The 13,062-nt window shown below is 35.6% G+C and overlaps 1 protein-coding gene across 3 annotated transcripts in view; it reads left to right on the top strand.

The window, feature by feature from the left end:
- The window catches only part of SRBD1 (S1 RNA binding domain 1), a 123,616-nt gene that overhangs the window by 109,470 nt on the left and 1,084 nt on the right, over nt 1–13,062 (top strand). For all 3 annotated transcript variants that reach the window (XM_021391614.1, XM_021391613.1, XM_021391615.1), the window contains one exon: nt 10,297–10,481. In XM_021391614.1, the coding sequence (XP_021247289.1) occupies nt 10,297–10,481 (185 nt within the window). The remainder of the gene's footprint in view (nt 1–10,296; nt 10,482–13,062) is intronic.

The raw sequence follows: 13,062 nt of genomic DNA, 5'->3' as shown, positions 1-13,062 counted from the left end.
CTTCAGCTAATGCATCTACAACTGGGTTTGACCACTTCATTGCTGAATTTTACACACACTGGAAAATGTTGTCTGGTGTCTTTGAATGCCCAGGTAGCAAGACATTCTACTGAGTGTGATGAAACTTAAAGCATTTAAATGTTTTTGAGACCATAATCTGGCCAACAGCAAAACAGCATATGCATCAAGTTTGTTAGTAACAAGCCTAATTTCAGAGAAGTCAGTGGATTATTTTAAAACAGTGTAATATAGTGTACTAGCTCATTTTATGCTCTGAACAAATTAACAGAACGCATTTAATTCATCTTGTGTTTTATTATTGGTTGTGCTTTACATATATTATTTTGCTCAGGACCTTAACTAAGAACTAATTGTATTTGTTCTTAAAAAATAATCTCATCGAAACACTGTGCAAATATTCAGGCAGTGGTAGTTTAATATTCTGTATCATTAACAACTGCTCTTATTTCATGGCTTGTGGTCAGCATGTGCCAAACGAACTTCCTTCTCTCCATGAATTTTGACCACAAAAATTTGTTTATGCATGATTGTCCACACAAGTGCATGGGCATATATAAGCATGCCTCATTATTATGGAGCTCTACAATTAAATTCCGCTTGCGAGATCTGATTAAGATGTCTATACTAAGTTTTCAAATACATGAACACCATGGTGGTTTTAGTATGTGACCTTCAGCTAAAAGAAGAGAATGTTTTTTCTGTAGGTCACAGAAAGTAATTAGTAATCCATGTGCCCCTCTCTTTAGGGAGGTACTGCAGCTGATGAATGCTAGTATAAGATTTGATCTTTTCTATCATCAGTTCTGGTTGAAATTAGACTCAGCTTGTCCTCTTGAGAAAACATTATTTCCTACCATAAACCGGCACATATTTATTTTTGTAAGTGATTTGCGGTGAACAGGTTCTTTTCTTAAGACATGCTGGAGATAATTTCATCAGTAGTTAAATGCTTTAGGGTTCTCATGATATCTGAGAATATTACTCCTGGTGAAACATCGTTCTGCTACCTGTTCATAACAAAACAATCTCTAAGCCCCAAAGAGATGCTGAATTTCTGAATTCATGAAGCTCGTGTTTCTTATCTTAAAAAAAATTCTTTCAGGACCTTGCATTTCTAGAATACCTTCCCTACAGTGCATGCTTTGTTAGCTCTCTAGAAGAGGTAATTGCATATACAATTTCCTCTACGTAGGTGAATGTTCTTTCCTTCGCTGGGCATTTTTGTTTCTTTCCACTCCATGCCACATGTCCTTCACCTTTGGCCATCATTCTTGAGCCAGTGTGAAGTTGACTACTATCATCCCTACTCTTTGTGCAAAGTATAGGTAACTTTGGTTTCTTCTTTTCCTCGGTCTTTCTCCATTTTACTAATTCATCACCATTTGTTACTATTTCTCTGTCCTATACATAGCTGAATAAATGAAATGAAATAAAATAAAAAGACAAGATCCTGATATCGCTAATCCTACAATTAGGATTTAGAGGGTGAGAAACCTTAGTCATCCCTACTTTAGATTACTCAGAGTGAATTAATGTAGATAAATAAGCAGACAGTAATGCTGACTTTTCCGTATTGTATTTCATTCAATTTAAGTATCAAATAGTCAGGATTTGTATTTAGTCCTTTTGGCTTTCCAGCTCTAGTACAATAATATAATCAAAAAAAGTGTTTGTAGTGTTACCAGGTTCACTTAAGGGTTGGTTGGTGTGGAAAGACTACTTCAGAGAGAAGAAAACTGTAGCCAGTTAATGGTGGAATAGTACAGGATTTTATCTTCATACTATACCATCACAAAAGTTGATTGGAAAACAAATTGAACACAGGTTAATTTATATCTGAAATAGTGACTAGTAGTATTGCTGTATGGAGTAGTTCACATATTCACATACAACTGAAATTCTGGAGACAGTTTTAGTAGTTGGTTGGAATCACAGGCTTAAGCATGATTCTGAGAGGAGACTGACACCTATTGCACTGCCAACATTGCTTAGAGATACCTTGGAGTTTCTTAGAATAAGCTCACAGTCAAACTCATTGGGCTTTGACAGCAGCAAAGCCGTTAGAGAAGTATGGCATGGCTACAGACCAGTGCTATGTTTCATGTCATTTCTCTTTGTCTAATGCAATTTCTTGAAAGTAAGTTTCCAGCTGTGCTATTGTCTGCTCTTTGTTTCTCACCAAACACTTTGCCTTCCTAGACTGAATTTTCAGGTGAAATATTTTGGTTCAAGTGCATGTTGTAGGTATTATACCATAAAGTTTCATTATGCAGAAGAAAGTCAACTGATAACAAAAAAGTATAAAAATATTATAACTTTCGTTAATGAAACACCTTAAGTAATAAGCATAGCATCTGTTCCTGTAATAGAATCAGTCTTTTCTGTTTCCCTTGGACTTTTTCTGTTGTCTTTCTTCTTACATTTAAATGAAAACGTCTCAAAGTGTTTTCTATGAATGTACTCTATGTTCAATGTTATTTTTCTTTCAGTTGAAAAATGTTTTCCTTGAAAGTTCATTAAATATGAAGGTGATAACCTGGCGTAGCTTGATACCACAAAGTGATGTGAGGTAGGCAGGGGGGAAATATTTCTAATATTTTTATCTTGCAAATGGCCATTTGAAGAGAACAGCTGTGCAGCAAACTGGCAAGAACTAAGCAGTATAGTATAAAAAATGGACACTGACGTGAGGTCTAAATATGAACCAGATATCATACTATCCTGCCCTCAGTCATCTAATATAGCTAAGTAATGAGTGTGTTTAAAATGACTTTTCAAAAAAAATAACAAAAAACAGCCTCTGAAGGACTTCTAAAAAAGATGTTAGTACTAAACTCATTCTTCTATGGTTTAAAACCTGATTTAAATCTAACGTTCATGAGAGTCACTGAGACTGTTAGAAGTAAGTTTGAGTCAGAACTCAATACAAATGTTTTTAAACAAAATACATTTCAAATTAGCTCTGTTTCTGTGCTGCTTTTAAAGTATCATTTTCTTTTTCGCTGTTTACACAATTTGTCAGTCACCATATCATGCTCACAGGTGGATCTGTGCTAACAAAAAGAGAATTTTTCTGATGAATATGATGGACAGATTTGATTCAAGGCATCAAAATACAGTGTCTGTTACCACAGAAATTAAAATGGATGGAATCAATGTTGCATAAATTAATCATAAAGCTTCCTCTTGTAATGTCTACCGTATTTTGCCACGAGAAAGACTTGCGTCAAAATTTTATTGGATTAGAAGTTTTCATGGGAAATTACACTTATTTTCAAGCAAAATAACCCAGTAATTTTTATACGCTGCTTCTATTCAAATTATCCACAGGCAGTAGTCCGCATTACAGATTTATGACACACAAAATTATCAGTTTTTAAAACAATGTTTTTGAGGGGTAGAAGTTCACCAAAATTTGAAACCACTAATTTTCTTTCTCAGAAGTATTTTGTAGCTTGAAAGGCCAAGCCATTAAAAAAAAAAAAAAAAATTGGTTAAAAAAATTGCTCCCAAGTGGTGAATTTATTTGCCGAGTTTTAGACTGGAGCCAATTTTAATGGCTGAATTAGAAACCCCTGAAAAATAGGGTGTTTTTTTTTTTTGTAATGGAAACACTGATGTAATCTCTACTACAGTGACACAAATGGTGCTGGTATGATTGATTTATGGCACTTAGACATCTTAAATTAAAATCTGTACAATTTTTATAAAATAACTGGAAAATGTCCTACTGGTGATTTTATGCACTCTGCAGATGACCAAAACATTTTTGTTATGGTTTCCACACTGTCAAGGCTTGACTGTGTCGTGTGCAGTGATCAAGCTCTATTATGAATCATAATTTTCTAAACGTTAAAGAAGAAAAAGTCTTTTAAAATACTTTGTAGGCAGCATATTTTCCTGCAAAGCAGAGCTGTGTTTTAAGTTTCTGAAAAGTCTATATGTGAAAACCAGGTTATAGTAGCAGAATCTTCTACATACAATTAATACAACATGTAGAGCATATCCAATTTCTTGGTACATATTGTAAAAGAACTGCTAGGAAAACTGAGGAAACATTTAGGAAGTCCCAAGAAGTTACAACCAGGTTATGCTTATAAACCAAAATGCTGGAAAGAAAAGGCAGTGTTATTCCTTTGTTGTATCAGTCTGCTGGGTGTCATTGGTTTTGTATGACTGAATCTTACCATTTACTGATTTTATATGAATCTCATAAAAATAATCTCTGCTAAAGGTTGGCAATCAGAATGTGTATTTGCATCTCACATATCGAAGCATCTGGGAGACAGGTTGTATTTCAGTCAGTCTGACTTACAAATATTGGTAAAACATTTCTAACAGATCTAAAGTTGTGATTTAGCATAAAACAGGTGGGAGTCTTCCCAGGCTGACCACCATTTCAGGGCCTGGCCTGTTAGGAGACAATACTGCTTGCTGTGGATGATTATGCCTCAAGAACAGGTTTTAACAGACAATAAGAACAGTCTTGCAGTTTGTTTCTGTATTGATAATGCTTGTTGACATCCTCGAAAGGACTTCAGAATCCCAAGAGTATTCAACGAAGCACTTATTCACGTACTTATTCTTCACCAAAAAAAAACATTTGGAGTTGCTGAAATGAGCATTGTGTTGATAATGATTTATATTTCATTATTGGTCACTATTGATCGGTTTTCGAAAGTCTCTGGTGTTTATGCCACTCTAGTACTTGGGTGGATTCAGCAGATAATCGGTTGCAGCTCTGTTCTCTTGAAAACTTGTACCAAGTAACTGCACTTGCTAGCTTTGAAGCCAAGTACTGACAGTTAAGAAAATGCAGAAGCAGTACTATTCATTGGAGGGACCAAGAAAACATAGGTCTTCCTCTTCAGCCTATTTTACAATGGCATGCGAGTCTGTTGACAGCACTTTCAGATCCCTGCCAGGCTGGCTCTCTTCTGTCCTTCAGGAAAATAGAAGTCGGGGATGTGGTGAATCAGTTACTTGATGTGGGGTGTGAACAATGGAAATAAACTTGCTGTAAAGCTTTACTTCAAAATCATCAGAAGCATCTTTTGTCTGCTTCAATTAGAATGTACTTGGTGTACACAGTGTGTGTATTCAAGCTATTTGATGTGCAAAACAATGTTTTTTTTGCTTTCACAAAGTCTTTAGGTTTTTTTTTAAGAAAGTTAGAAAAACTTAAGGTCAGTAAATTAATGAATCCTTTTTGGCTATTTCTACTACGAAATGGCTGAGCCTAATTAAGTACATTTGCGGATTTAGAGACATTAAGTCCCATAAGTATTCATATTTGTCACTTAGGAACATCAGCTCTTTTGCTGAGTCTGTTAACTTAGTAGCTGGATTTTTGAAATATCTTCTCAAGAAATAAAAGGGCAGAAAAGGCTTTCAATGCTAATTGCCATTATATGATTAAAATATGCAAAAAAAAAAAAAGAATGATTAGAAGAACTAGGAAATAGCAAAGAATTGTCCTCTGGTTATAGTATAAGTAGTAGGTACATAAATACTGACTAGAATTATCCTTAAGTTATGACTTAAATACTAGATACATAAAATCAAGGCATACTTTTTCATTTCTTGAAAGTGTTTTTGTTGTTTTTTTCAGCTTCCATAATAACTGTCTGTTGTTTGGATTAAAAAAATATATGGGAAAAATATGAACCTTAATGGAATGATCTCATGTAACTAGTACTGATCTTTTAGTGGATAATTGAAGGTATTTCACTGTTTTGTATCTCAGGTTACACTTCAGTTGTGTGATATATTGATAGTTATGAAAACAACTAAAACAGTATGCCTAACAGCATTGTTGCAAAGTGGCCATGCTGCTGTCTAATGGTCTCTGAGTTTCTTCTCAGTTAGAAGTTCATTGTTTCTTGATGCATCCTTTCAAAATGTAAACTGAGTGCTTTGTAGTCTTCTGTGTGCATCCAGATCATATATAAAGTTAATAAATTATGCATTTGAGGAAAAACACTGGTTAAATATCCTCATCTGACTAAACCATATAGAAAGTTCTAAATAGTTTTTGAAACCTTAACTTTGTGTCCAGCAACTGTTTAATTGCAGAGTAATGCACAGATACTGTTTGATTTATAATCCACATCACCAGTTGAAATGTTGAGGACCTGCATGACTAGTGAGAACAAGAGCAGTCCAACATCTGCATTATACAAATAATGCTTTTGTATTTCAAAACATTACTAAAACATCAATGCCTGCATAATTTAAGTTTGCTACTGTCATGAATGTACATTTTGCTTAACAAAGCCCGTGCTAATGCAAAGTTGTTTTGTTTTCAGAGTGATTATGTTGCATTACCATTAATTCATGTGTGCACTGTGACAAGATGTAATGGCATATCATGTTGCTTTAATGTAATGAATCCAGTACTCCCAGCTCTTAAGTCGTGTTGCTGGAAATGATTACATAAAACAGAATGACTGTGACTAAAACCCTTGCAAAGCTTTAGAACTCCTGCATATTGTAAGAAGCTTTTTTGTTTTGTTTTGCGGGGGGGAGTCTGAGGTGACTTAAAATAGTTCTGAAGACTTCCTTTAGCATATTACCATTTTACTCTTTTTAGACTTTATTTACATTCCACTGAAATTTGCATTATCTTTTAGAGCACTGCAAGGGCTATGCTATAATTTTGTACAGATGTGTATGTTAAGTGAACATGATGTGCTTATTTGTTACATTTATGCTACTTTTCTTTCTTTATCTGGGTAAGATGGATGAAATTATGTATTAAATAAAAACCATCAGTGATTAAGCCATGACCATTCTCTGCAGGTCCTATAAGACTACAAACAATTGCATTTTAAATTAACAGGATTGCAAAGGTTTCTGAGTATCATCTAAATCTCAACACTCCAAAACTCTAAATCCTTAAAATAGCTGTCTCATTCTGTTCTGAAAGACTTTCCTAGAAGAATTTTCTGTGTCTTGATGTTCCTCGAACAGAAAGTTCACCATATGCTCACACTCAGCATTTGAGGAAATAAGGATAGTATAACTTATAAGAATGACCTCATTTCTGAAAAAGCATCTTGTCTTTCGTATTTCCATTTTTGTTAACTTTTCTTGAGGTTTTATCTTTCTGATAGATAAACATAGCACTTGAACTGCTGCAGGATGTAATTTAGTTCACTTATGTAGCCAGGAAAACACTTAAAGGGCTTACATTTTTACACAGATCATTCGTGTTCTTATGGTTATGCAACTGAAACTGTCATTTACAAATTGAGTGTGATTTTTTTTGAAGATTGTAGTGAGGTGTTTTACCATTACAAAGATAGAAGTAAGGGAATTAACGGAAACGTCTTTTTTGTACTGTAGCCCTATCCCAGACTGTCTTGTTGCTGACTATATCTTCCTTTTTTTTTTTTTTACCTTAAATAACTTTCAAAGAAGTTGTTGGGTTGCTCTTTTAAATAAGGAAACTATGCTTGTAGCAATGACATTTATAGATAGAAATGATCAGTATAATGCACTACTGTTCAGCCATAGGCTTGTGCTTTATATTGATTTTTAGTCTGTGCCCTCAAGCTGTGTTTGAGTGAAATACATTACATTAAATATATAATTAGATTCAACAGTATTTTTAAAAGATTTTTATCTGTAATCCATAAGAAATTACTTTTAATTGGAAGTATTTCAGTACATAATTCTTCTTACTAAAACTGAGAAAGATGAGAATATCCAAAATAAAACTATGTTGGTTGTATTAAATGTTTTTTTTGTGTGTGTATAAATGTATGCATGCACACTGGGCCTTGTTGCAGAGTTCTGTTATGTCTATATACAGCTCATAATTTTGAAATACTCTCAAGCAAATGCTGAATTTGAATGATTCAGTTGAGGGCAGTGGAGCTTCTTTACATCTTAGAGCTGAGCATGTATTTAAGCTGCTTTTACCTGGAGACAAAATTTTATTCTGAGCAGTAACCATGTTAATAAGTTGCTGCAATTGATAGTGAGGGGCCCAGAGTCACCACCCTTGCCCAAATGAGAAATCCTTTATAATATCAGGTAAATAATTTCTAGGGGTTGGGGAAGAAGAGGTAGGAGTGGAGGAAGCAATTAACTTCTGTGAATAGGCATCTGGGCTGTGTCCTGTTTTGTGCTGGTTTCCTTTCCAGTATTCTGCACGTAATGTAGCGCATTCTGATTCCATTATCCCCACGTTTGAAAGTTTTGTACGTAAGACGTTTTACACATTGGTGACTGTTCCATGTGATTGTACTTACTAACAGTGAAACCCACCTTGTTACCAATTTACAGCATGGATATGCTCATGCAAAACTCTAGTGGTGAAAAAATGTTACTTGGAGGTACGCGTGCTGCGTGTCCATTTGAAGTGAGATGAAGCCAAGTACACGAATGTCAGGAAACTTGTTTATGGGAGCGCTGGCTAAAGCATGCGTTATTTAGAAGGCTGAGTCATGAGGCTGGTTGGGTTTGTCATGCTGCATCTGACACATCACTCACAGCTCCGACAGCTGCCGCCTGTCACTAGTGGCTGGGGTGGGTGACACTGTCCATCTAGCAATGGTAGCAGTCAGCAGCTGAGTAGCTTTGTGAAGAACGCCTCACCTGGACCTACGCACGTTTCCAGCATTATTGCTTTCATGTTATTTAGCAATTGACAGACGTTTTCATAAAATTCTGGTATTCCTGAAAATAGGCTTTTATTGGAAAAATATTCGGTGGTAACATAGTTCATGTACAGAAAATAAAAAAAAAAAATCTAAACAATTTTACATCTGTTTTGATATTAACTTTGTTTCCAAACCACCTCAGTTTACTTAAAAACAAAACAAAAACCAGCAATGACAAAGTTGAAATCTGGTCATTTAAAATTCAGTGAGTTCTGAGAAAAGTCTCATCCACTGAATTTTTTCTTTTTTGTCCTTCACATGCAGCCACAAGGATGATCCATATACAAAGTTAACGTGGAAAAATTGTTTCTGTCATTGTTAAGTACAAATGCATGTATTTCTGCTAACACTACCTTACACTTAAATCACTATGGTTGCACTTGAATTCAGTAAAGGAGTGGAGTCTTGACAGCCCATTTTAGACTGCTATCTTCCTATAGATGAAATCAATGGACATTTTGGAGTGAAGATTTGCTCTTATGCTCAAAGATGAACCACAATTTACTGAAAAATCTGATGTTGCATTAAGTTCCTTCAAGTTCTGCTCTCTCAAAAATAAGTTTAACGTATTTCAGTGCATACAACATGTAATTAATTTCCACCTGGAATGCTGTTGGTTGCGTTACTTAGGTAAATAAATAAAAGTATAATTTCCTGCCAAAAGCAATATCAGCCTCTGGTTCTGGATAAATATCAGCCTCTGGTTCTGGATAAATATCAGCCTCTGGTTCTGGATAAATCTGGAAAGGTAAAGTGTCAGGTTGAGTACCAGGAGGCTTCCTTTCGTTTGGAGACTGAATGCCTTCCACCACTCCCAAGTGCAGGGCATGCACCTACTGATCAGCACTTGTTTGCTCATTGTAGTTTACACCTGTTATGATGCAGGATAATAGCAGGAAGGAGGGATCTTGTCTAGGCATTTGTAAGGGGAACATTCACTTGGAATGTTCACTTGGAGTCTGGAAGATGGGAAAAATTATTCTACCTGTCTTCTGTGGAGAACGTGCCAAAAACACGTACAACCTTCCATCATCAAAGAGCATGATAAAGCAGCATGGGAGAAACTTATTCATGAAACTTTGAGTTGCAGAGCTTGGTGCCTGGACAGATCATTGAAGTGTTAACTGAGAAAAAGATGAATTGCAATATTTAGTCCAATGTAAATGTAACTTGTATGAGCTGCCTCATTTCTTTTGTTTATATATATTAAACACTTATTTTCCATGTTTAAGTCTTTCACCAAAATAAGGATGTTTACTCAGTGATAAATAAAAGTTGTTTTATGGTATCACTGTTGCAAATAGGAATAGGGTCTGCATCTGTATTTTGACATAGGTTCTCTGCTTCTCAGCATGTTCCAACATTGTTGAACCAAAATTTTAGTAAATATCCTGGGATTTTTTCAACTTTTTTTTTCACGAGATCTCAGATCAACGCTTTTTCTTTAAGTATTTCTTTATAACTTTTTTTCCCCAAATTTTCTCTCAATATACAGTTTATTTATGTATGCAACAATTACAAAAGATGAGAATGTTTGTGTTGTATAAGTTCAGTTCCCACTGAAGGATGTTACAAATCTCTTTGCACCTCTGTTTGAATTTCACAGATTTTTATCCTTCATTGGAGGAAACACAAATGAAATAGGAAAATCCGATATGCAGCAAAAAGTAAATGCAGTAATTCAAAAGGAAGGACTGGAAGGGACAGCCAAAAGGCTAAATACAACAGTGCAGACATTGCAGCTAATCATTGATGGTCTGACTCAGCCCGAAGGCTTTGACATCCGAACAGGTAAACTTTTGTTTTGAAGGCCATAATCTCAGTTCAGTTGTTTGTCTTACCAGTTTTAAATCAGCATGTTTTCATCTTCTAAAGTCAGAGGTAGACTTTCATGAATGGGTAACTCTTTTTTTCTCAGATAGAGAAAAGGCTGTATCATAGTCAGATGTTTCTTTCCAGATCAGCAAGTAAGGAGTGTGAATCCTGTCTTAAATCATGGCCTTTTCAGCCATAGGAAGGGGGAGTTGTATGGCTGTTAACGAATGAAATAGTTTCAATGTGTTGACTCGATACTGATTAAGACTGTGTTGGCTTTCCATCATGGGAAGAATGCTACTGAAACAGTAGTAATGAAGGTCTGTGGACTAGTAGTGTGTGTTCTGCTTTTATTGCACTAGTTCTTGGAGACAAGTGTAATTGGAGTACACTGCTCATGACACAACTTTGGTTAAAACTTTGTGGTGGTGCTGAATAGTCTGAGGTGGTGGGGAAAGAAAGGTGAAGTAGGCAGTGACGTATAACGTCTGGAGATGCTGTTTAATGAAATTTGCGATGGCAAGAGATAAAGGTAGACAGCAAAGATGCAGGTTTGTAGCAACAAATAAACTTATTTTTAAAAAGGCAATGTTTTTGTCTACTTTATTTGGCTTCATGAATAGTTTCCTTGCAAGTTTTAGAAATTTTTCCAACTAGTGATCTTGAAAATGAGTATTTCATGTCCCCATTCATTCTGGTGTTCTCACATCTAAATCACTAGGATAGAGTATTAACATATGAAGAAATCTGTCAGTGAATAAATGAATTAGTGAAGAAATGAATCACACCTAACAGGGATCAGGCAGACTGAATGGTTTGTCTCTACCCCGTTTAAAAAAATAATCTTGATTTAAAATTAAATTCCACTGTTGTTCCCAACAGTAGAGATGTGTGATAAGAAAATTACAGAGAAATAGTTCTTTTCTGTATCCTTTTAAGTGTTGCTTATTGTCAACGGTTTACGGGCGTTAGGCCCGATTCCGTGACAAAGGGGACGGGGGACCCAAGGGCCCACGTCCCGGGAAAAGGGGAAAGGGGAAAAGGGTAGGGAGATGGCCCTGAGAGCAAAGAACAGCGGCAACAATCTGAGGAGAAACAAACTAATTTACTAAATAAAATATAGGAATGCAAAACAACACACTATAATACGATATAATTACAATTTAAGCTGATAAATCCAATACAGAGAGAGAGAATGTCCCAAAATCAAGGTAGGCCTTACTCTACTACCAACAATAAGATGGCTGGAGAGCGAGGTGCTGCCAAGACGAGAGACGGCGGGAAAAAAGGGGCGAGGTCTCATGATCTGCAAGTTTTTATACTGCGAGCTTCTATCTTTTCCCTCCGGCTGGAAAATGGTAACAGAGGAGCAAAGTACCATGGGGACTGTAGTAGTCCTTCTCTTCTGAGAACTAGGTACATCCACTACATGATGTTATGATGTGGAATACCAATAACCGAAAATCATAAAATCATGACACTTATTTTTCCTGAATGATATTAGTACAAAGAAAAATGGCAATAATTTTGGGAGGAAAGGGAAAAGACAGAACATTTTATCAAAGAAAATCTTTGTAATGTTAAAATTGAACTAATCTGGTAACTGTGATAAATCTGCCAGGATGGGGAAAAAAATTCAATCAATAAGAAGGGTTCCCATGTTTCCTGTAATTGCTTATTGCCCTGAGTGGCTGTCAAATTGTTAGGTTTTTTTGTTTGTTTGAAGTGCTGCTGCACAGTAGAATGTGGAAAAGAATTGATCAATTTTTGACTTGACCAATTAGGTACATTCATTCTTTGGAAACTTTGATGACGTTCAGAGCCTGTCGATGCCATGACAGGCTTCTGTATTCAGTAGGGGTCTGACCCACAGCCTGCTAAAGTACATTTTAGCTATACATTTGTTCAGATTGTATTTGCCCTAAAAAAAAATAAAAGAGGAAAATATTTGGAATCAAAATTTGGTGATGTACTCTGTGGAAAATCTTAGTCCTACTGTAAAAGGTAAAACAGCAGTAGGAAAAGGTTGGAAGAGAAGTTTTTGAGATGGCTCAGAAGGGTTTTTTTGTAGGAGCAGAAAGTGGTAAGTAATGAGAATTTAATAACATCTATCATTGCCTGTAACTGTAGAATGTGAACATCAGTGCATTAGGTTGTTACCTGCTGGAAATCACATGTGATTTTTAAATTGTCACATTTGACTCTGTGATATCGTGGTGCTGGTGAACAGCAAGCCTAAGAACAGTGCATTCTTGATTTTTCTGCATAGTATCTGATGAGACTGAGTATTCACCTTCTTGTATACAAATCTGTGATCTGAAATAGAATGCTGTACGTAATTTATGCAGCTCAGATAAGAGTCATTTTGAGTCTTTTCTTGCTAGCTTCCAAGAACATTTAAGGAATGTTTCAATCGCTAGCTAAAGTACTACAAACTTCGGAACCCTGTATGATAGTTTCATACCACTGAGTTCACTGTACTTATTATTCCATTTATCATAGCCTTTTAAGGTGACTAATAGCATAGAAGAAATCAGTTGTTTGTCTTCATTTTAAA

This window comes from Numida meleagris, chromosome 3, assembly GCF_002078875.1.
Source record: "Numida meleagris isolate 19003 breed g44 Domestic line chromosome 3, NumMel1.0, whole genome shotgun sequence".
Taxonomy (NCBI): Eukaryota; Metazoa; Chordata; class Aves; order Galliformes; family Numididae; genus Numida; species Numida meleagris.
Note: the sequence above shows the minus strand (reverse complement) of the source record. Positions and strands in the feature narration are given on the sequence as shown.